Source organism: Ictidomys tridecemlineatus, chromosome 8 (assembly GCF_052094955.1).
Source record: "Ictidomys tridecemlineatus isolate mIctTri1 chromosome 8, mIctTri1.hap1, whole genome shotgun sequence".
In the NCBI taxonomy this organism is placed as follows: Eukaryota; Metazoa; Chordata; class Mammalia; order Rodentia; family Sciuridae; genus Ictidomys; species Ictidomys tridecemlineatus.
The window spans coordinates 127,287,512-127,309,482 of record NC_135484.1 but is presented as its reverse complement, the minus strand read 5'-3'; the positions used below and the strand labels follow the sequence as shown (position 1 = coordinate 127,309,482).

General features: G+C 34.4%; 1 protein-coding gene across 1 annotated transcript; it reads right to left on the bottom strand.

Moving 5' to 3' along the window:
- Window positions 1-19,190: 19,190 nt before the first annotated feature.
- On the bottom strand, window positions 19,191-20,120 carry LOC101954509 (olfactory receptor 2J3). Its single transcript, XM_005341215.2, has one exon. It carries the CDS (start codon window positions 20,118-20,120, stop codon window positions 19,191-19,193), a length of 930 nt encoding a protein of 309 aa, XP_005341272.1.
- Window positions 20,121-21,971: the final 1,851 nt, after the last annotated feature.

Genomic DNA, 21,971 nt, shown 5'->3' with positions numbered 1-21,971 from the left:
ACTCTTCAACTTATTTCACCTATGGTAGAGATGTACCAAAGAATTTAGAATTATGGGAAGAGAAAAACCACAACGATCCATTTGTTTATACTCATAGATTATAGAACACAGTAATTTAGTTTTGAAATAACACAAATAATCCAGACCAGGTCATCTAATTTTCCTTCATTAATACAAAAAATTAAAAGTATTTGTCAACAAGTAACCCAAGCATTCTGAAACTAAATTTCCTCTCCTGTGTTACAAGGTTGATAATAGCTATCTTCTTTTTCTCTGGTGAGGTGTGCATGAAAAATAGAAGTTACTGTATTTTAGAAACTTCAAAGTAATGGTTTCAAATTTCACAGAATAAAAATCAATTGAGTAGTTTAATATAAAATTTGTTGTTTCCTATCTTTAGGTGTCTGACAAAAGCAGATAAGTTCAAGTTATTTTATGATTTCATGTTAAGGATCACTGTTGCAGAGCATTAGAAAAATAATAAGAATCACAAAATTATTCAGGTAGCCTGAGTAGAAGACTAAGGAAAAGGAAACCTGGAGATATGTGTATCATCAAGATAGATTAGTCCAGGGTTAGGAACATAGGTCTATATTTAGCACTTACCTACCTCATGCTAGACCTTGGAATAAACACCTGTCTCTCCCTAAATAAATCAATAGGGGAGAGAGAGAGAGAGAGAGAGAGAGAGAGAGAGAGAGAGAGAGAGAGAGAGAGAGAGAGAGAGATAGATAGATAAAGGGAGGGAGGGAGAAAAGAAGGAAAGAAAGAAGAAAGAAGAAAAAAGAAAGAGAGGGAGGAAGGATAGAAGGAAGGAGGAAGAAAAGGGGAAGGGAAGTTTTCCTAATTAGTTGAATAATTATGTCTTTTCTATGGGGAGTGAGAAAAGATTGGATTTAAACAAATGATTCTTAGATATTTGAAATTTAACAGGACATTTAAAAACATTTAACATCAATTTTCTCATATTTGAAAAGCTATCAATGACTGCTTCTATAAATTCAACAAGTTAAGCTAAAAAGACAGGTTTCTTCATACTTTGGGATTTGGTTTTGCACTTGCGTGTTTCTGTACAAAACTCATCCAAGTTCTGGGCATTTCATATATCATATTAAATTTTAGTTAATGTATCCATTTTAGTGGGGTTTCTTTATGAGTTGAAATTATTATCCTCTTTTAGGAAAAAAATTTTGATAGTTATCAGTGACCCTTTTACTATATATAAATATAGGTACATTTTTTAAGACCAGGTTACATCTGTAGGAGATATGCCAACTCAGGCCCAGAGACATTCAAATCCTGGAATCATTGTTTTTTCACTTTTAGGACATATTTCTTTGGTTTCCAGCTAAAGGATCATAGAAACAAAATTAATGCCCTAAGGAAAACATTATTTTGAGATATAAAAATTATTTTTTATATATTTGTTCTTTATTAGTGAAGTATATTTCATAGAAACCACATCTCATGTAACTTGAGGAACATTCAGATGTCAGCAACTTCACTAGATTTATGTGATTGGGGACTTTTTTCATATTAAGTGTATTTTTTTGATGACCTCAAAGCTCTTTGATTTTTGCATTTCCCTGGAGATCACTATGACTTAATCTTGCATTATATATAAACTTTATATATAATTATATTTCTCATGCTCACCATATTATTCTCATTACATTTTATTACTTTAAACTCTTAGATTTCATGATATTTGGATTCACCTATGTTCAGTGATTTTTTCATCCTTATTTTACTACATAGTAATATGTAGCCATGAATGTTTAAAGTCATGTTAAAAGTTGCCAGGCTGTATTCCTGATGAAGTCTTTGTATTTTCACTCATATGTTCTTTCTAGCCTATTGAATACATACTTTCTTTTCACACCATATGGTATTTTATTTATAATTTTATCAGGTACAGCTTTGTAGATAGTAAAATATCATTAGAAGAAATAGAAGCAATTTTATATAAGACTTGGCCTCTGGATGAAATAAACAGACAAGTCCATTCATAAAATTGTTACCATATATGTAAAAAAATTCACATTACTGCTAAGTCACTTAATACTTTCATCCAGGTATTTAATATTTGTGGAGTGTGTTTTTATTGTAATTTTAATGTCTCTAAGTATGATCCAAGTGAGAAATTAAAAAAGAGATTCCAGAGAGAAGAGTAATTGTTCCTAGAGCCAACAAACTAGGCATTTTTGAAATTTAGAAAACACTCCTTGAAATGAAATGGTCTCTGACTCTTGTATGTATATTTGGTGCTATCACCTATCTACTACTCATTCCAAACTTCCCTAAAATAAATGGCCTCTAAATACATGCATTTTTTACTTACCTTATTTTGTTAAATATTCTTCAATAAAAAGAAATTATTAAGGAATACACTTAAATTTTTCAAGCTTTCAGGAAAGAATTGAGAAATCATAGTATATTAATGAGTATTTAAATATTCTGTTCAGAAGTTAGTTTTTCAGACAATATGGGGTACCAAAGAGAAAAAAGGGTAGGTTAGGAAGGCAATAATAGAAAACATCAAGCATGCATTTTGGGAGTGCTATTTGTATGTTATTTCTGAGACCTCTTGGGCATTATTATCACATAGGCCATTCATTTACCTTTCTCCCAGGTGAGTTAATGAGAAAGTTCCTTGGAACAAAGTTCTCCATGAAAATGCTTCTGATGTACAATTAGTTACCTCCTGGCTAAGGCTGCTATGCAGCCAAACACCAGACCTTATTAATGTTGTCTAAATGCAACTCAATACTTGTTGAGCTCCAGTTCGCTTCATGCTGTTTCAATGACAAGATTTCATTTATTTCTTGTGCCTCAAAAATATTCTATTTTGTGTATGTATGACAATTCTTAATTGACTTATCAGTTGATGAACACCTAGATTATTGCTACTTCTAGGCTTTTATGAATGGAACTACATAAAATGTAAGAGTGCAGATATCTTTTACTCATACTGAATTCATTTCTTAAAGATATATATCTATGTCTATCACATTTTTAAACTGCTTTTCTCATGGGATGAACACAGATGGATTCAATACCTATTTATTATAAATAATGCTGCAATAAATATAAAATTTTAGGCATTTTTACCATATATTGTCCTAATTCCTATTGATACCAACCTGGAAATAGGGTTGCTAGATCATGTGGTATTTCTTATTATTTATTTTTTGAGGAAACTCCATAATGTTTTACATAACCACCATAGTAAGTTACATAGCCAACAGTAGTGCTAGAGATGTATTAGCAAGTTTTGCATTACTGTGACCAAAGTATTTCACAAGAACAATTTAGAAATGCACAAATTTATTTTGGACTCACTGTTTCAGATGTTCTGTCCATGCACTGTTTCCATTGCCCTAGGCCCTAGGTGAAGCAAAACATCAGGGCTAAAGGGCAGAGCAAAAAAAAAAAACCGAAAAGAAAAACAAAGAAAGAAAAGAAAAGAAAAATAAAGAAAGGCTATTTAGCTCTTAGAAGTCAGAAGTCAGGAAAAAAAGAGAGTGTGTGGGGAAAGAAAAAAAATTATTAGCCCTCAGGCACACCCTCAGTAACAAATTTCCTCCACTTAATCCTGACCTGCCTAAAAATACCACTCACTTATCCTTTTGAATTATTAATCCATCAAATGGATTAACTAACAGCTCAAGCTATGGCTTTAATAATCTAATCACTTCACTTCCTGCATTAACCAGGAGGTTTTAGAGAACCCCTTATATCCAAAACATAACACCTTTTATTCCTGTCCTTACAGACATTTGTCTTTTGTCTTATTCATTATGGAGATTCTAATGAGGCAAAGAGTGAGGAGTGAGATGACATCTACCAGGCTGGGCCTAGTCCCTGGTACACAGGAAACAGGGACCATGGGCACTGCCAAGCCTGGATGCTGGACCTGCTTGTGCTGGTCTGGAGTCTGGATCTTTATCAAGAAGCCTGAATATGGGGCCACAGAAGCTGCCTGGTGCTAGGTTTCACTGGAGAGAGGCCAGGCTTAGCAAGTCAAGTGCTGACTTTACTCTCCATGCCTTATGTCAGCGTATCTCTGTGATATGAGGCAGAGGTGTGGAGGGAAGGTGATACAGATGCTGGGAAATTGTCTTCTTACTCTCTTCTAATGTGCCTTTTCTTCTTCATGTGCTCCTCCAGGTACTGTGATCTTTCACAATGATTTTTTTTTAGCTCTTGTTCAAATTGGTTCATATCCCACCACCACCTTGGAGCTTGCCCGCTTCTCTGGAAAGTCTTTTCTGTCAAGTTGGTCACATCACTCCTCAGTACCTTTTTTGTTTTCAACTTTTTAACATCCTCTTCTCTTGTTTCCCTTTTTTTTTTTTGCTTGCAAAACATATAAATGTTATTTTGAATGTTTACACATATATCTTCTCTTGGGATCTTTAATCATAGCACATGTGATATTCAATCTTAGCCATATTTGCATAAGCTTTTTAATATGTAAACTAAAGTGAAGAACAGCTTCCAAAACTAGTTGTTAAACTTTTTTTTTTGCTTTCTCCAAATATTTTATTTTCGTTTTTTTAATTTGTTCTAATTAGTTATATATGACATGAGAATGCATTTCAATTCATTTTACACAAATGGAGCACAACTTTCATTTCTCTGGTTGTACACAATATAGAGTCCCTCCATATGTGCAGTCATACATGTACCTAGGGTAATGATGTTTATCTCATTCCACCAGCGGCACACCATCTTTCCTGCCTCCATACCTCAACCTCTTTCCTCCATCTCCTTTGCCCAATCAAAGTTTCTCCATTCTTCCCACGCTCCCTCCCCCCAACATGCATCAGCATCCAATTATCAGAGAGAACACTCGGCCTTTGGGTTTTTTGAGTTGGCTTGCTTTTCATAGCACGTTATTCTCCAATTCCGTCCATTTACCTACAAATGCCATCCATTTATTAAATATTAGCCTCAATATTTTTTTCTATTTTTTATAATTTCATACCGGTTACATGAAGATTTTGCAAATTTTATTACAGCTTAGATGTAAGTTTTCTCATATTCTAAATGAGAAAATTGCAAGTAATAGTATGTGGCTTTGCAAAATTTCAACAACTTGTCAATGACAAAATCAGGGTGTGATTATGGATATTTTGTTCTGGTGACCCATTCTTATAAACAACACCCAAAGCAAAACAAATGCTCTGAAATCCTACAAATGTCAACCTTAACCATGAATATAGATTTCCACCAGCAACTTTAATAAAGAACCAGTAATAAAATCAACATTTTCCAAGATATGAAGGGAACCATACTTTGTGGAAGTACAAGCTTCTCCAGCCTGTAAATTTCTCCTCTCATCCGGACAGATGATTCCCAATTTTTGTCTGCTTCATCTTTTTCTTAGAGCTGTGCAGTACATTTCTTATGTGCATGCTCAAATATCTTTACCTTTCATAACTCTGCAGGACAGAAATATTGACACAAATGTGCCATCCAGGAAATAACAGAAAACAGCTCTGGCTTCTAGCTCAGGTACACTCAGTTTTATTCCTCATGCAGCCATCTGTACATGTTTTCTAACTCTCTTTTACAAATGTGAATTTGGAAAGGAAACTAGCCATTATGTATTACAATATCAAGTGATTTCAAGAGTATTGAACTTTCAAATACAAATCATCATATACCAATTATAATTCAATAATCACTAACACTTTACAAATGAGTAGTGAAAATTGTATGGTCTTTCCAAAGACATCACCAGGTTGAGCAAATTAACATTTTAACATGAGTGTTTTACCATTCCCTTTGTACAGTTATGCAATATTAAATTCCATTTTTATAGTTATACAATATTAAAATTTTATAGTTATACAATATTAAAATGCATGTTTATTTTTCTAAAATGTATAATTCACTCCTAAAAAATTCTAAGACTTCTTTAATTTGTAACCTTCCTCAGTATGGCTCTGCTTTTAATGAACTTAATAAAATGGACAATTACAGGCCAGTTATTTTATATAATATGCTTCTCTTTAGATTTCTTTGGTCTTCATGTATGATAAGGTTGAAGTTACTAATTTTTGGTGGGAATACCTCTTAGGTGCTATTGTGTCCTCCTCTGCATTCCTTTATAGGTATATGGTATTCATTTATTCCACTGGTTATACTAACTCCAATTCTCTCATTAACATGGTGTCTGCTAGGCTTCTGTGCTATAAAGTTATCTTGTCTGCCTTGGTATCTCATGAGTATCATGAGGCAAAATACATTGAGTTGAGATGGAATTCTTTTTTGGACTAATTTCCAGCCACTAGTCTATTTTTCAGGAATCCTTTATAATCCTTCTCAGAGATAATTTTTACTGTGGTGTTTTCCAAATGGAAATGTATAGAATCTTATTATTCCTTCTACATATATTATTTGTTGTGGTAAGGTGAAAAATACCTTCTGATCTCTAGAACATTGATTACATGGTCAAAGGGTTTTACAAATGTGATTAAATTGAGGTACTTGGGATAAGAATACTACTCTGAATTTTCTGATTGAGGTATTATAATCAGTAGAATCGTTATGAGAGGAAGCTGGAGTATATTAAAGACATGAGATACTATGCTGGTGACTTTAAAAATAGAGGGAGAGGCTATAAGACAGCAGTGAGATATCTTCTCGAAACAGAAAAATGAAAAGACAGATTTTCTCCTGATAGTGGAAGAAGAAATGTAACATTGTAACCTAATTTAGGTTTCTGATCTCTATAAATATAAGACAAATTTTTATTGTTGCACACAGTGGCACTTCCTGCAATCCTAGCAAATTGGGAGGCTGAGGCAGGAGGATTGCAAGTTCAAGGCCAGCCTCAGCAACTTAGCAAGACCCTGTCTCAAAATAAAAAATAAAAAGGGATGTGGACATAGTTTCAACCTCTGGTTAAAAAAAAAAACCATTATATTTATATTTTAAGATTAAATTTTAGATAATTTGCTATAGAAAACATAGAAAGCTTATATCATTGGCATTCTATTCAAAGGAATAGTTTTCCTCTGTATGTTATTATTTTTAAGTTTGCATGTATGTATTTGTTGTGTACGTATGCATTTCTCTTTCTATACCTAACTTTGCACTTAACATCATGACCTTCACTCCCATTCATGTTATTACAAATGATGCAATTTCTTTTTCTCTTTTATGGCTGAATAGTATTCCATTTTGGTGTATATGTAGCCTTTTCTTTATCCAATCATCCATAGATGGACATTTAGGTTGAATCCATATTTTAACTATGATGAATAATGCTATAATGAATGTGGGAATGCATACAGAAATTCATTATGCTAATTTAATTTGCTTTGCACATATGTCCTTTGGTGTGATTGCTGAATCTTTTAGTAATTATATCTTTTTTTATGGTGCTGGGGATTGAACCCAGTGCCTTGTGCACGTGGGGCAAACACTCTACTAACTGAGCTATATCCCCAGTGCCTAGTTCCATCATTTTTGATAAGCAATTTATGTATTTATTTTTCCTTGCATGAAATTTCATTCCTTTTGTTATAAGGGCTTATCAATAAAAGCATTCATTGGATTGGACAAAAAAAATATGTTTGTGATACTGGTTTTCAGTATGCATTATTTTAAGCCTTGATTCAGTAAACTGTAAGAAAAGGATTTGTTGGGTAACAAGTGTTGGGAAATGTTCCTGTCCAGCCTTGGGGAAAGCATACTCTTTTCCCTTTCCAAAGAAATAATTTAGAACTCAGTGGGGGATATTGGACATTTTATTATTCAAGCACTTCTTAGAGGTAGAGGTTGAGATACATTGGAGGATATAATGTATTTTAGTCCAGTTCTATTTTATTCAAGTCCACTCCATCTCATTAGTGGGTCAGACTACCCAAAGAGTTCCCTGTGTTGCAATCACAGGGAGTTCTGAGCAAATACAACAGTCAGTCTGGTTGTCATAATATGTAACATCCATTTCCCAGTCCAGAGTTAGGATACTTATTGATAACCTATGGAGAGTATGACAAATGTTTAGTCAACACTAATAATGCCAAATCAACTCCATTAAGCATAGACTACTGAACGATCTGGTTTTAATAAAGTAGCCCAAACAGTAAGCTTAGATGGGCAAGTATACCATACCAATCTATCTCTTTGTATTTCAGAGCATAGAAAGAATAAGACACTTGTGGAATATATAAGTGCCACAAACTGATAAAATCTGTCTTCTGATGGTAGTCTGTCTCATTGCTGAAGAGGGACCTCAACTCATTTGACAGACCTTCAGGTTGCATCTGTTATTGATGAGTAGCAACATGGCTCTCAGCCACCAAGCTGTGCAGCCAGCCCACTGTTCCCTGTTAGAAGCAGCAGGGGAGCATTAGAGCCCCAGAGTGGTGGCCTGGGTAGGTTAAAGCACAGGCAACAGGCACAGGCTACTATGCAGAGCTTTCCATGGTGGCACACGCTGAGGTATGGTGGCACCAGCATAAAGCCAGGCTAAGCCTACTGCATGCATACAATCTAGTCCTCAGGTCCAGATGCCCTACAGACCATTCATAATTCAGTTACTTCAGTCTTTAGTTTCCTGACCTGCCGTAAGTAAATGGAAGTAAATCACTATACAAAACCTTAAACTATACTACAGAGCAATAGTAATAAGAAAAGCATGGTATTGGCACCAAAACAGACTGGTAGAACAATGGTACAGAATAGAGGACACAGAAACTAACCCACAGAATTATAATTATCTTATATCAGACAAACGTGCCAAAAACATGCACTAAAGAAACATAGCCACTTTAACAAATGGTGCTGGAAAAACTGGAAATCCATATGCAACAAAATGAAATTAAACCCATATCACTTACTATATACAAAATTTAACCCAAACTGAATCAAGGACCTATGAATTACACCAGAGATTCTGTGTCTAACAGAAGAAAAGGTAGGCCCTGATCGTCATCATGTGGGATTAGGCCCCAATTTCCTTAATAAGACTCCTATAGCACAAGACTTAAAACCAAGAATCAATAAATGGGATGGACTCAATCTAAAAATTTTCTTCTCAGCAAAAGAAATAATCTCTGAGGTGAATAGAGAGCCTACATCCTGGGAGCAAATTTTTACCCCCCTCACACATCAGATAAAGCACTAATCTCTAGAGTATATAAAGAACTCAAAAAGCTAAACACCAAAAAAAAAAAAAAAAAAACAATCAATAAATGGACCAAGGACCTGAACACACACTTCTCAGAAGGATATTCAATCAATCAACAAATATATGAAAAAAATGTTCATCATCGCTAGCAATTAGAGAAATGAAAATTAAAACTACTCTAAGATTTCATTTTACTCCAGTCAGAATGGAAGCTGTTATGAAAATAAACAATAATAAGTGTTGGTGAGGATGTGGGGGGAAAGGCACACTCATCCATTGCTGGTGGGACTGCAAATTGGTGCAGCCAATATGGAAAGCAGTATAAAGATTCCTTGGAAGTATGAAGATCCAGGTATCCCTCTCCTCGGTCCATACTCAAAGAACTTAAAATGAGTATAGTACAGGGACACAGCCACATCAATGTTTATAGCAGCACAATTCACAATATCTAAACTGTGGAACCAGCCTAGATGCCCTTCAGTAGATGAATGGATTAAAAACTATGGCATATATACACAATGGAATATTACTCAGCAATAAAAGAGACTAAAATCATAGCATTTGCAAGTAAATGGATGCAGTTGGAGAAGATAATGCTAAGTGAAGTTAGCCAATTCCCCAAAAATAAATGGTGAATGTTTTCTCTGATATAAGGTGACTGACTCATAGTGAGTTAGAGAGAGGGAACATGGGAGGAATAGACGAACTCTAAATAGGGAGGAGGGGTGGGAGGGAAAGGGAGAGGACAGGAGATTAACAATGATGATGGAATGTGATGGACATAATTATCCTAAATACATGTATGAAGACATGAATTGGTATAAACATACTTTATATACAAATAGAGATATGAAAAGTTGTGTTCTATATGTGTAAAAAGAATTGTGATGCATTCTGCTGTCATGTATTTTAAAAATAAAAGCAATTTAAAAAAAAAGAAAATGAAAGTAAGGCAGACCTGAATGAGACTGGAGCTAACCAATAGCTTTCCAAACCCTAATTAGCATAAATTTGGAAGAATAGCAGGGACTAAAGTGCTAAATAAACTTCTAGACTAGCAGACTCCACAGGAGATATGAGGTGTCCTCTTGCACTTCAGGAGTGCAGTTCCTATTTCTACTCTTCAATATATCTCACTCTTACACTCATTCATTCTGGTTTATGGATTTCATTATTCAAATTTATGAGACAAGAACTCTGAAAGAAGAACTTGACAGTGAGCTGCTGCCATCTGCTGCAACCTTCTCAGCTGAGAATGGGAATGTCCATTAAGAGATGCAACACCTCTCAGCTGATGAGGCCTGTAGCTTATACAGACCCCTACCTTCCTGCAGAAGCAGTGAGTCAGGTGCCATCTCAAAATTCCAGTTTCAGAAGTGCTGACAACAGGCAAAACAGTTCTGGAATGCATTTTATCAGGCATTTTTATGGGCAGTCCCATGTGTCACCCTGTCTACATAGTCTTTTACCTCCATGCTTTAATGTGTGATGTAGTCAAATGGCAATTTCCTCTGCTGAGAATTTTTTCAATCATCTTGTTTTCATTAGTTGTACAATCTTGAATGGTGCTTCTCTGGTGATGGGCTCCATAGAAAGTATAGCATAAGTGGTGCACGTACTTTATATGAGATATAACATTATTCTTCTCCATTCTATAACTGTGACAAATGTCCAATAGAATTCTTTTAATCTTCTGCCATAAGCCTCATCCCAGAATCTCTGGAATAACATGGATGGTAAGCTCAGTAGGTTTCAATGTGTCTAGTAATCCCAAAACTTGAGCCTGTTTTGCTGTCCATTTGGCCTGATCAAAACCCTCAGAGAAGATGTCAGAGCAGAACTAGGCAGTGACTCCTAACCCTTCCACACAATAGTAAAGAGGTGGTGAAGAAATAGCTAACCAGGGAAATGGGTGACAGAATCAATGCTCTAAGACCCAATACTTGACAGTTTGAGATTTGCAGAGACTTGAATTTTGGTTACTGGAGAAGAAAATAAAAATAAATTTTCTTAACCCCAAACATGGATGAGGGAGAAATGGGGAGGGACAACAAAAAGAAAAGTAGGGAGAAGAAAAGCACATACCCTTACTTCTTAACAAAAGCTGTAAATAAAAGCAGAACCACCCCCTACCACCACCACCACCTCCTCAGACAAGTAGAGATGTGGAGCTTACCCCAAAGATGATCACTCCTAGGAATTACAGGCCTAACCCACTGCTCTACAGTCAGAGATGGGGGCGATACCACAATTCACAGCATGGGAAGTAAGAGCCCAGCTATGGAAAGTCAGTGAAATAAATCTGACAGAGAGCTGTCTCTGTCCTGGCAGTAGAGGAACATATTACCCACAGCTGCAGCTAGTGGAATCTTGGACATAGGCAGAATGGCTGCCTCTGCCCTAGATAGTGGAAAAGAATGACACTCATGGTTCACAGCCTTGGACAATGGGAATTTGAAACCAGATGGACTATCTCTTTTCTAGTTTCAGGGATGGTGCCCTGCCAATCTATATCAGCTGGGCAAGGGGGTGGTGCTTTTGCACCACAGACCACCCACAGAAGACCCAAAACCATAGGTCCTGTGCTTAAAGAAAGTCACCAGGCTCTATGCCACTTTGAAGAGAGCCCTGTGGAGGGGAGTGTGTGCACAGTGACCCTATACATTTGGAGTCATGATCTTGAGCCTTGTATCCTGTGCTTCGGTGTGCAATTGAAACAACCAGCAGACATAGCATAGCACCCTTTCAGCATCCAATCTCTGACCCCTGGGCTGATAAATAGAATTGGCTGATGAGAAGTCCATAACAACAAACTTCTCTTCCTCGGTACCTCAGGAGTGGTCCAAAGTGGAACACTGGCAGAAAATTTCAAATGCTTCCAAATCCTGATGAAATTTGAACAAAGAAAACTCAATAAGAATATTCTTCATCTTGGTATGATTTGCACCAAATTGTTTAAAGTCAACTTTCATTATATATATATATACACACACACACACACACGTATATATGTGTGTATATATATATCTTCATTTTGATTTGATAGTTGTTACAGTATTATTTGACATTGTTCTCTCAACCCATTTTATTGAATTTCTTCTTCTTTTTTAAAATTTTATTGATTCTTTTCAGTTGTACATGACAGTAGAATCCATTTTGACAGAATTATAAAAGCATGGAATGTATTTTGTTCTAATTCAGGCCCAAATACCTCTCCTTCCACTTCCCTCCCCACAACCCCAGTTCCCTTCCATTTACTGATCTTTCCACTATTTAACCATAGTTATATTTTTTAAATTAATTTATTATAGAGGTACATGATGGGGAGATTTACTGTAGTATATTCATATGTATAATAGAAAAGTTATGTCAGATTCATTTCACTGACTTTCCTTTTCCAATCCCCCCTCCCTTTCTGTCATTTCCCTTTGTCTAGACCACTGAACTTTTCTATTCTCTCATTTATTTTTCCTCCTTTATTGTGAGTTAGCTTTCACATATCAGAGAAAACATCTCACATTTGTTTTTGAAGATTTTTTTGTGGAGTGGGGATTGGCTTATTTCACTTAGCATGATAGTGTCGAGATCCATACATTTACCAGAAAATGGCATTATTCTTTATGGCCATATATGTATTATGATACATATACTCCATTGTGTATATGTATCTCATTTTCTTTATTCATTCATCTTTTGAAGGGCACCTAGGTTGGCTCCAAAGCTTTGATATTGTGAATTGTGCTTCTATAAACATTAATATGGCTTTGTCACTGTAGTATGCTGATTTTAAGTCCTTTGGGCATAAACTGAAGAGTGATATAATTAAGTCAAATGATGGTTCCATTTTTGTTATTTTGAGTAATCTCCATACTGCTTTCTGGAATGGTTGCATTAATTTGCAATCCCACCAAGAATATATGAGTATACCTTTTCCCTCACATCCTCGCCAAAATTTATTGTTATTTTCTGATTAGAGTGAGGTGAAATCTAAGTGTATTTTTAATATCCATTTCTCTAATCACTAGAGATATTGAATATTTTTCATATATATGTTGACCATTTGTATTTCTTCATTAGAGAAGTGTCTGTTTAGTTCTTTTGTTCATTTATTGATTGGGTTATTTGTTTTTTGGTTGTTGAGTTTTTTGAGTGTTTTGTCTATTCCTGATATTAACACCCTCTCTGAGGTGCAGGTGGCAAAGATTTTCTCCCATTCTGAAGTCTCTGTCTTTATGTTCTTGATTGTTTCCTTTGCTGTGAAAAAGGTTTCTAATTTCATGCCTTTCTACTTATTAATTTTTTATTTTGCTTCTTGTGCTTTAGATGTCTTGCTAAGAAAGTTAGGCCCTGGGCCAATATGTTGGAGTGTTGGGCCTACATTTTTTTCTAGTAGGTTCGGGGTTTCTGGTCCAATTCCTAGGTCTTTGATCTATTTTGAGTTGAGTTTTGTGCAGGTTGAGAGATAGGGGTTAAATTTCACTTTGCTACATGTGGATTTCTAGTTTTCCAGCACCATTTGTTGAAGAGGGTGTCTTTTCTCCACTCTGTGTTTTTTGCATCATTGTCAAATATACAATAACTGTATATGTGTGTTTGTCTCTGTCTTCTAGTCTAGTATACCTTCTAATGTTTTGCAATATTAACAGGAATCATTTTATCTTTGTTTCTCTAGTTCAGATTTACAGTTCTTCTTTTATCCATTCCCCCCCTCTTACACGACCTACTATTGCTTCAAATGTTCCCCATACATCTTTTTACAATTTTTAAATTTCTTTGCTATTTTCCCCACCTTTTATTTTCTTTCTTTTTTTCCAAATTTTTCTTTTCACCTCTTTTTAATCACTATATAATATTATAGCAGTTTTATAATCTTTAATAACTAATTTTCACCCTATTTCAGAACATTACTACAAGTTCAAACGTGAATTAGCAGGACTATGAAGAACACTATGAACATGTTTGGAGTTTCCTAAGGTTGATTGTATGTGGCTTTGTTCTGAAGTGATTGTAGTAAATGAAGCTTTATATGTTCTCTCAAAGTGGTGGTGATATTGGGAATAGAAGAGGTACACATTGAGTGAAAGTATCAATACCTGAGTATTCTCCCAGCCTGGGGCCCTTAAAGAAGAGAAGCACATTAAATAGCTCACTAAATAGTCCTTATAAAATAAGAAAGGTCAAGTGATTTCTCTCATAAGCAGAAGCTAGGATAAGAGAAGGATAGGATAACACAAAGCACCAATCAAATTAATGGATGAGCAAAAGGAAGTCAAGGATAGTAGAGGAAGGAAAATGCATGAGGGAAGGGAAGACAAGAGGGAAAAGGGGAATGAGAAAGGGGAAATCATGAATTAAAATTGATTTTATGCATAGATATGAGTTTGTTGAGATGAACTCAACTAGTATGAATAAGTGTACATCTCTAAAAAAGAAAAGAAGAAGCATTATTAGTCCCATTATTTATTCATGCACTATAAAATAGCAAGGGAAAAATTTAACCTAAACAGTACATAACACTTCAACAATCAATCCCATTGACTCCATAAAAGAGAAAACATCAGGGCTGGGGATGTGGCTCAAGCGGTAGCGTGCTCACCTGGCCCAGGTTTGATCCTTAGCACCACATACAAACAAAGATGTTGCGTCCGCCAAAAACTGAAAAATAAATATTGAAATTCTCTCTCTCTCTCTCTCTCTCTCTCTCTCTCTCTCTCTCTCTCTCTCTCTCTCTTAAGAAAAGAAAATGCCTTAATTTAAAAAAAAAGGGAGAAAATATCAGAGAAAGAATTCAGAAATTTCATAGTTCAATGAGAAGAAATGAACTTAGAAAATATAGGAAACAAAATATAATTTAAATAAAGAGGTAAAGACTCTGAAAAAGAACCAAATAGAAATCCTGTGAATTAAATACTTGATAAATCAAAATAAAAATTCAATGGAAAGCATCACAATAGATTAGACCACTTTGAAGACAGATTCTCAGGCCTTAATGAAAAACTGTACAATCTTGAAAATAAACCAAAAAATAAAGAAAACATGTTGAGAAACCATGAGCAGAATGTTTTTAAAATCTGGGATAACATCATATACCAAATTTAAGAATCATTGGGGTAGAAGAAAAATATAAAATACAAACTAAAGAAATAACAATTTTTTAAATGAAATAATATCAGAAAGTTTTCCAGATCTTAGGAAAAAGACAGAAATCCCAATACAAGAGTTACTTAAAGCCTCAATAGGCAAGATCAAAAAATACCTTAGCCAAGTCACATTATAATGAAAATAATAAATATACAGAAAAATGATAGAATTTTATATGTCATAAGAGAAAAATGACAGGTGACATATACAGGTAAGCCAATTCAAATTTTGACTGGTTTCTCTACTCAGGCCTCAAAAACCAAGAGGGTTTGGAACAAGATATACCGAACCCTGAAACGATGTCGGAGAAACCAAGATACAGCAAAACTATCCTTCAGAATTGTCCAACATTTTACTTCCCATTATAAGTTCGTCTAAAGATTATTTTATATGACATAGAAAAGTATTATTTGTATATATTCTTTTTCAAGATAAATGAATTATTGGATTTTTTAAAATAGCCACCAAAACAAGAAATAAGAAATAATAATAAAGGTTCACATTTATCATTTAAAAGGTAAAACTCTCATTTTATTTTTATTTTATTTTTAAATTAAGCTTATTTTTAATTGTTACATAAAGTCCCAAATGGATAATATGTGAGGTTTTGACACATGTACCCATTGTGTAATGTTTAAATCAAGTTAAAAGAATGGGAGATGGAGAATGAGGTGAGCACTTGATTTTGCTGGGTATCACAGTACCCATCTGTCCTCAAGATAAACCCAGAATAAGGCCTGTCCTGGTGGTTCTAAGACTCAGCTGATTCTTCAAAGACCCTGCCTTCTAGTTCATCATACACAGACCCAGGCTCCAAGCTCCAAATGACTCCCTAAAGAATGAGATTCCAGCCCTGCTCCAACACAAGGCTGGGTTTAGGCCCCAGACTATTCATTGTATCCCCAGTTTCCAATGCATGCAGAGTCCAGGCTTATACCTATCAGTTATTACCTCATACCCAATATAGTATCTATTATGAAAAAAGACAAAAAGAAAGTTTTGGCATGGATGTGGAGAAAAGAGAACATTATACATTAGGGTAGGGAATACAATTATTAGAGCCAATATGGAAAACACCATGAAACTTCCTCAAAAATTTAAAAATAAATCTATCAAATTATTCTACTATCACATATGATTGCACACACACACACACACACACACACACACATTTTTTTAAAGAAGGAAATCCTTATACCTGCAACAACATGGGTGAACTGTAGAACACTACAGTTTCAGTAGTGAAATAGACTATGCAGACAATGACAATATTCTTTATTAATACATATATGAATCTAAATTATTTTAACTTACAAAAGTGCAGACAAGTAAAATACTGGTTGTCAAGAGGTCTGGAGGGTCAGAGGAAAACAGAGAAAGAGAAAATGGAACTTTTTTCAAAAGATACAAAGTTTCAGAGAGGAGACCTATTGAGATGTATTACATAATAAGATGTCTAGAATTAATGCTACTATATTCTTTTTTATTGATTTTGTAATCTAAAATAAAATAAATGACAGCAAAATGCATTACAATTCTTATTACACATATATACCCCAATTTTTCATATCTCTGTATATAAAGTATTTTGACACCCAATTTGTGTCTTCATACATGTACTTTGGATAATGATGTCTATCATATTCCACTGTCCTTGCTAATCCCCTGCCCCCTCCCTTTCCCTCCCACCGTCTTCCCTTTCTAGACTTCATCTATAATGCTAAGTGAAGTTAGCAAATCCCCCCCCCCCAAAAAAAAAAACAAATGCCAAATGTTTTATCTGATATAAGGAGGCTAACTCATAGAAGGGTAGGGAAGGGGAGCATAGGAGGAATAGATGAATGGTACTGTATTCTATACCTGAAAATTTCTAAGAGTGTAGATTTTCTTCTTTCATTTCTTTTTCCTTTCTTCTTCTTCTCCTCCTCCTCCTCCTCCTCCTCTCCTCCTTCTTTTTTTGTACAGGAATTAAAGCCAGGGGCACAGAGTCATATTCCTAGCCCTTTAATTTTTTTAATTTTATTTTGAGACAGGCTTGTTAAGTTGCTTCAGGCCACAGTAAATTGCTGAGGCTGGCTTTGAACTTGTGATTCTCCTACCTCAGTATCCAGAGCCACTTGGATTACAGGAATGTGCTACTGTGCCAGGCAGGAGAGTAGATCTTAAACATTTTCACCATACACAATAATATTAACCTACTTGGTGTGATATGTATGTTAATGGATATAAATATATAACTTAATAATATTTGAATACATCAAAACATCACATTGTAAAAATATACACAGCAAATTTTCTTAATTTATACCTTTAAAAAGCTGAAGGAGAAAATTTAGATTGTGGACGATGAGAATGCCACGTTATCCTGAACTATAAGATTTCCACAATGCAAGATTGTACAAATATTTCACATTTCATATATTTCCAAATAATCTGTATTCATATGCATTTTCAGTGTATGTAGACCTTATTATTACAAAAGTTTTTTTTATTTATACAATTTTTGCTTCCTTATTTCATAGGTGGTAGGTTTAAAGACAAAGGAACTTAACCTATACTATTATTCTTGTTAGGGTGATAAAAGCATCACAGACAGAACAAGGACAGAATGAACAGAGTCAATGTAATTGCAAGCCACACAGGAAATAGACTGAAAGTTTTGGGTGTAGTTTTATTTTACAATGTAAGATAAAGTTTCTGAAATACTTGCAGCAAAGTCTTTATAAAGCCTTCAAAGTTTGTATCTAACAATCAACATACAGACAAAATTCAAGCATTGCTAAGTGGTCACTTTAGATTATTTTATTTCAGTTAGCATTCCATTCTTATTGATGATTGACAGTTAAGTGGGCGATTATGTAGTTCACTTATTTCAGATAAAGCTGGTTGTTAATAGTACAAAAAATTATTCCATAAAAATCTATTTATTTGGAAAATAAATACATTGACCTTCCTAATGTACTTACTAACCACAAATGCTAACATTAAATCAAGATTAAAAACAAACAAAAAAACATTTTCCATTGAACAACCTTTATCAGAAATGGTTTTCCAATATATTTTAAAGTAATGATTTAAAAAACTCATTAGCTTCAAGCCATTTTTGTATCCTGTATTTCTAATTTCCTCGAATATTCTTTATATAGCTTTTTAGGCAACACAGGTGCTTCACCCATATACTTTATCAAATTATATTCAGCCATGATGGCTAGTATGGACAGGTCATTTAACAGAAAATCTATTATATCCACTTTCTATATGATATACTTCTAACTGCCATGCAAACAGTTATATAAGACGCTTACTTCTGCTACATAATTACACATGTGTTTGCTACAATTCATAAATTTATTTTCTTATGACATGGAAAGGCATATGAAAAAAATATTCAACAAATAATATAAGTTCAAGTATTTCACTTTGTCTGTAAAATAATGTGTGTGTGTGTGTGTGTGTGTGTGTGTGTGTGTGTGTGTGTGTGTGTTTACCCAAATATATATAGTTCTGCCTAGAGGAAAGAAATTTAAAAGACACATTATAGAAATTTTAAAATGTAATGTCATCTTTCCACAGGATTTAAAAACTACTATTTTATTAATCTTTATGACAAATCTCACACCTCATTCTCAGATAAGACTGGATTCATTAGAATTGTGATGCAGGAAATTATCATTGCATTGGTCTTAATTTACATGGCTGTGTTCTTTACAAGAGAATGATATTTAGGTAGGCTTAATTTTACTTATACCTGTTAGTAAGAATTCTGTGAACTTGTAAGATTATTTGGTCATTATTTCAGGTATAATGAGTAAAAAGGTAATGCATGGATGGATGGATGGACCTATGAACCACTGGTGAAAAGTTGTATGCACCATTACACTGTTAATGCTGCACACAAGTTTTATTCTCTCTCCATTAGTCTCCTAACTGCCCCTCTCACATCTTTGTTTCTGAGAGTGTAGATGAGAGGGTTGAGGCTAGGAGTGACAACAGTATAAAACAGGGCAATGAACTTCCCTTGCTCTTGAGAATTTTCTGTTGATGGTTGGAGATATATGAAAAGGGCTGGAATAAAAAACAGAGAAACTACCATAAGATGGGATCCACATGTACCAAAGACTTTCTGAAGCCTGGTAATTGACTGCATCTTCAGTACAGCCCGAGCAATCGCACAATAAGATGTTAGAATGAGGAAGAGAGGTATGAGAGCAAAAATAGAGCTTGTGAACATGAGAGTCAGCTCATTAAAATGAGTATCAACACAAGACAATTTCAGGAGTGCTGGAACTTCACAGAAAAAGTGATCAACTTGGTAATGTCCACACAGGGGCACCCATAAGATAAAGAGGGAATGGAGTGCTGAGTTGGTAAAACCACTTACCCAAGAAGCCAAAGCTAAGGATTGGCAGAGTCGAGGGTGCATGAGGACAGTGTAATGCAAGGGTTTACACACAGCTGCATAACGGTCATAGGACATCACCATCAATAGGACACACTCTGTAGTTCCCAGTGCAAGAACAAAGTAGAGTTGAACAATGCAACCAGCATAAGAAATGGTCTTCTTTGGGCCCCAGAGGTTTACCAGCAATTGGGGAATGGAGCTGGTGGTGTAGCAGAGATCCAGAAAAGAGAGGTTTGAGAGGAAGAAGTACATGGGAGTGTGGAGACAGGAATCCAGGTATGATAGCATGATGATGAACAAATTACCTATCAGTGTCATCAAGTAGAATATCAAGATAACCACAAAGAGAATAACTTCCAGCTGAGGCCATTTAGAAAACCCCAGTAGAATGAAGTAGCCTTCAGAACTAGCATTGAGTTTTTCCATCATTTTTGCTTTCTGTTACCTGAAAGGGGAAAAAAAATTACATAAGCTCAAAAAACAATATGGAAATGTGATAAATTTTTAAAAGCCCGCCACTGTGAGATTCTAGGACAATTAGAATATTGAGGGAATATTACAATTAACAACATAAAAATTCTCTAGTTCATACTGATATAAATATAGCAAAATACATCAATGATGTACACTGAGCTAGAATCTGAATTAATAAATACAAAAGTGTGATCCTTTTAGGAATACATAAGTGGATACAAAATTGGTAAATAATAATTTGATGAGAAGCATGTTATTTACATAACCTGAAACATCTCTCTACCAATTACTTGATAATTACAAAGTGAAAGACAATAAATTTTGCCATTGCAGAACATGGCGGACACCTCCATAACCATGTGATAAAAGTCAACATCAACAGTGTTGAGACAAATCAACATTATGTGGCTGCTGATGTGATACTCTCAAATGGACACAATATCACTTCAATCATGTTCCCAACAAGAATACATAGCCTAATATGAATAATGAAGGAACTTGGCACAACTCAAAGTGAAACAAAATAGCTTACTTGTAATACTCAAAATGTCAACATCAATTAAGGCAATGAAGATTGAGGGAGTGGACCATGATAAAGGAGACTGATGAATTAAAGTATCTAAATTTGTGATTCTGTACTTGAAAATAATTGCTATTAACAAAATTAGTGAAACAACTGAAGAAATCTAAATGCAAACTATAGATTTAACAATATCATCTCCCTTTTAAATTTGCTATTTTTTTTTGCTAAGTATAGAGATGTAAACTACTGTTCTTGTTCTTAGAATATAAATACCAAAAGAGATAGTGCTTATGAAAAATAGTATCACCAATTAAATCTCAAATTCTCCAAAGAAGAAATGGAGGATAGAAAGAGTATCAATTTATAGATAGATAGATGATAGACAGTAGGGGCATGTTAGTTCTTTGCACTACTTTTTGTAATTATTTTGTAAATTTGAAGTTTTACCATAATATAATTTGGGGTAAATTTTATTTACCAAAATAAATAATTTTATATTCCATGCATATATTTGCCTTCTTATATAAAAAAGTAACATCATAATTGTCATGTTCTTCTCACTCATCCTACAGGGGATGGTAATTTGTAAGTAAATGGTATTGAAGGAAATTTCTAATTTATCTAAGGAAGACAATTTCATAAAAACCAACAATCTTTGTTATCATATGAATTCAGTTTTCTTTTCAACATTTTTTGTTTACTTCCATTTATGTGATGATAGATACCATAATAAATGCAATTCCAATAATCATATATATGGGTGAGAAGAGAGAAAGAAAAATATCTACTTCTGTAGTGAGTTTGAATTGTTTATATTGGGTGAAGGATATTTAGACTAAATTAGATATTCTTTTAAAAAATTTTTTAGTTGTAGTTGGACAAAATACCTTTATTTTATTCATTTATTTTTATGTGTTGCTGAGGATTGAACCCAGTGCCTTGCGCGTGCTTGGCGAATGCCCTACCACTGAGACACAACCCCAGCCCCATCAATTAGATATTCTTATAGAAATAATTTTATTGTCTGATTTGGTTTATTGAACTCAAAGCTTGTTTTTAACTTGGAAAATAAAACATAAATAAATATACTAACAAAGACACATAGGCACATCCACATTAATTTAGGAGTACTAATAATGTAAAAAATGTGGAAATATCAAGAAAAGGATATTAAAGTTACCTTAAAGAATCAGTGAAGCTAAATTTGAAGGAGAACTTTTTAAGGAAAAGAAGATCAAAATTCAGTGGGCAGGGGAAGGACAGGTACTGGGGTCTGAATTAGA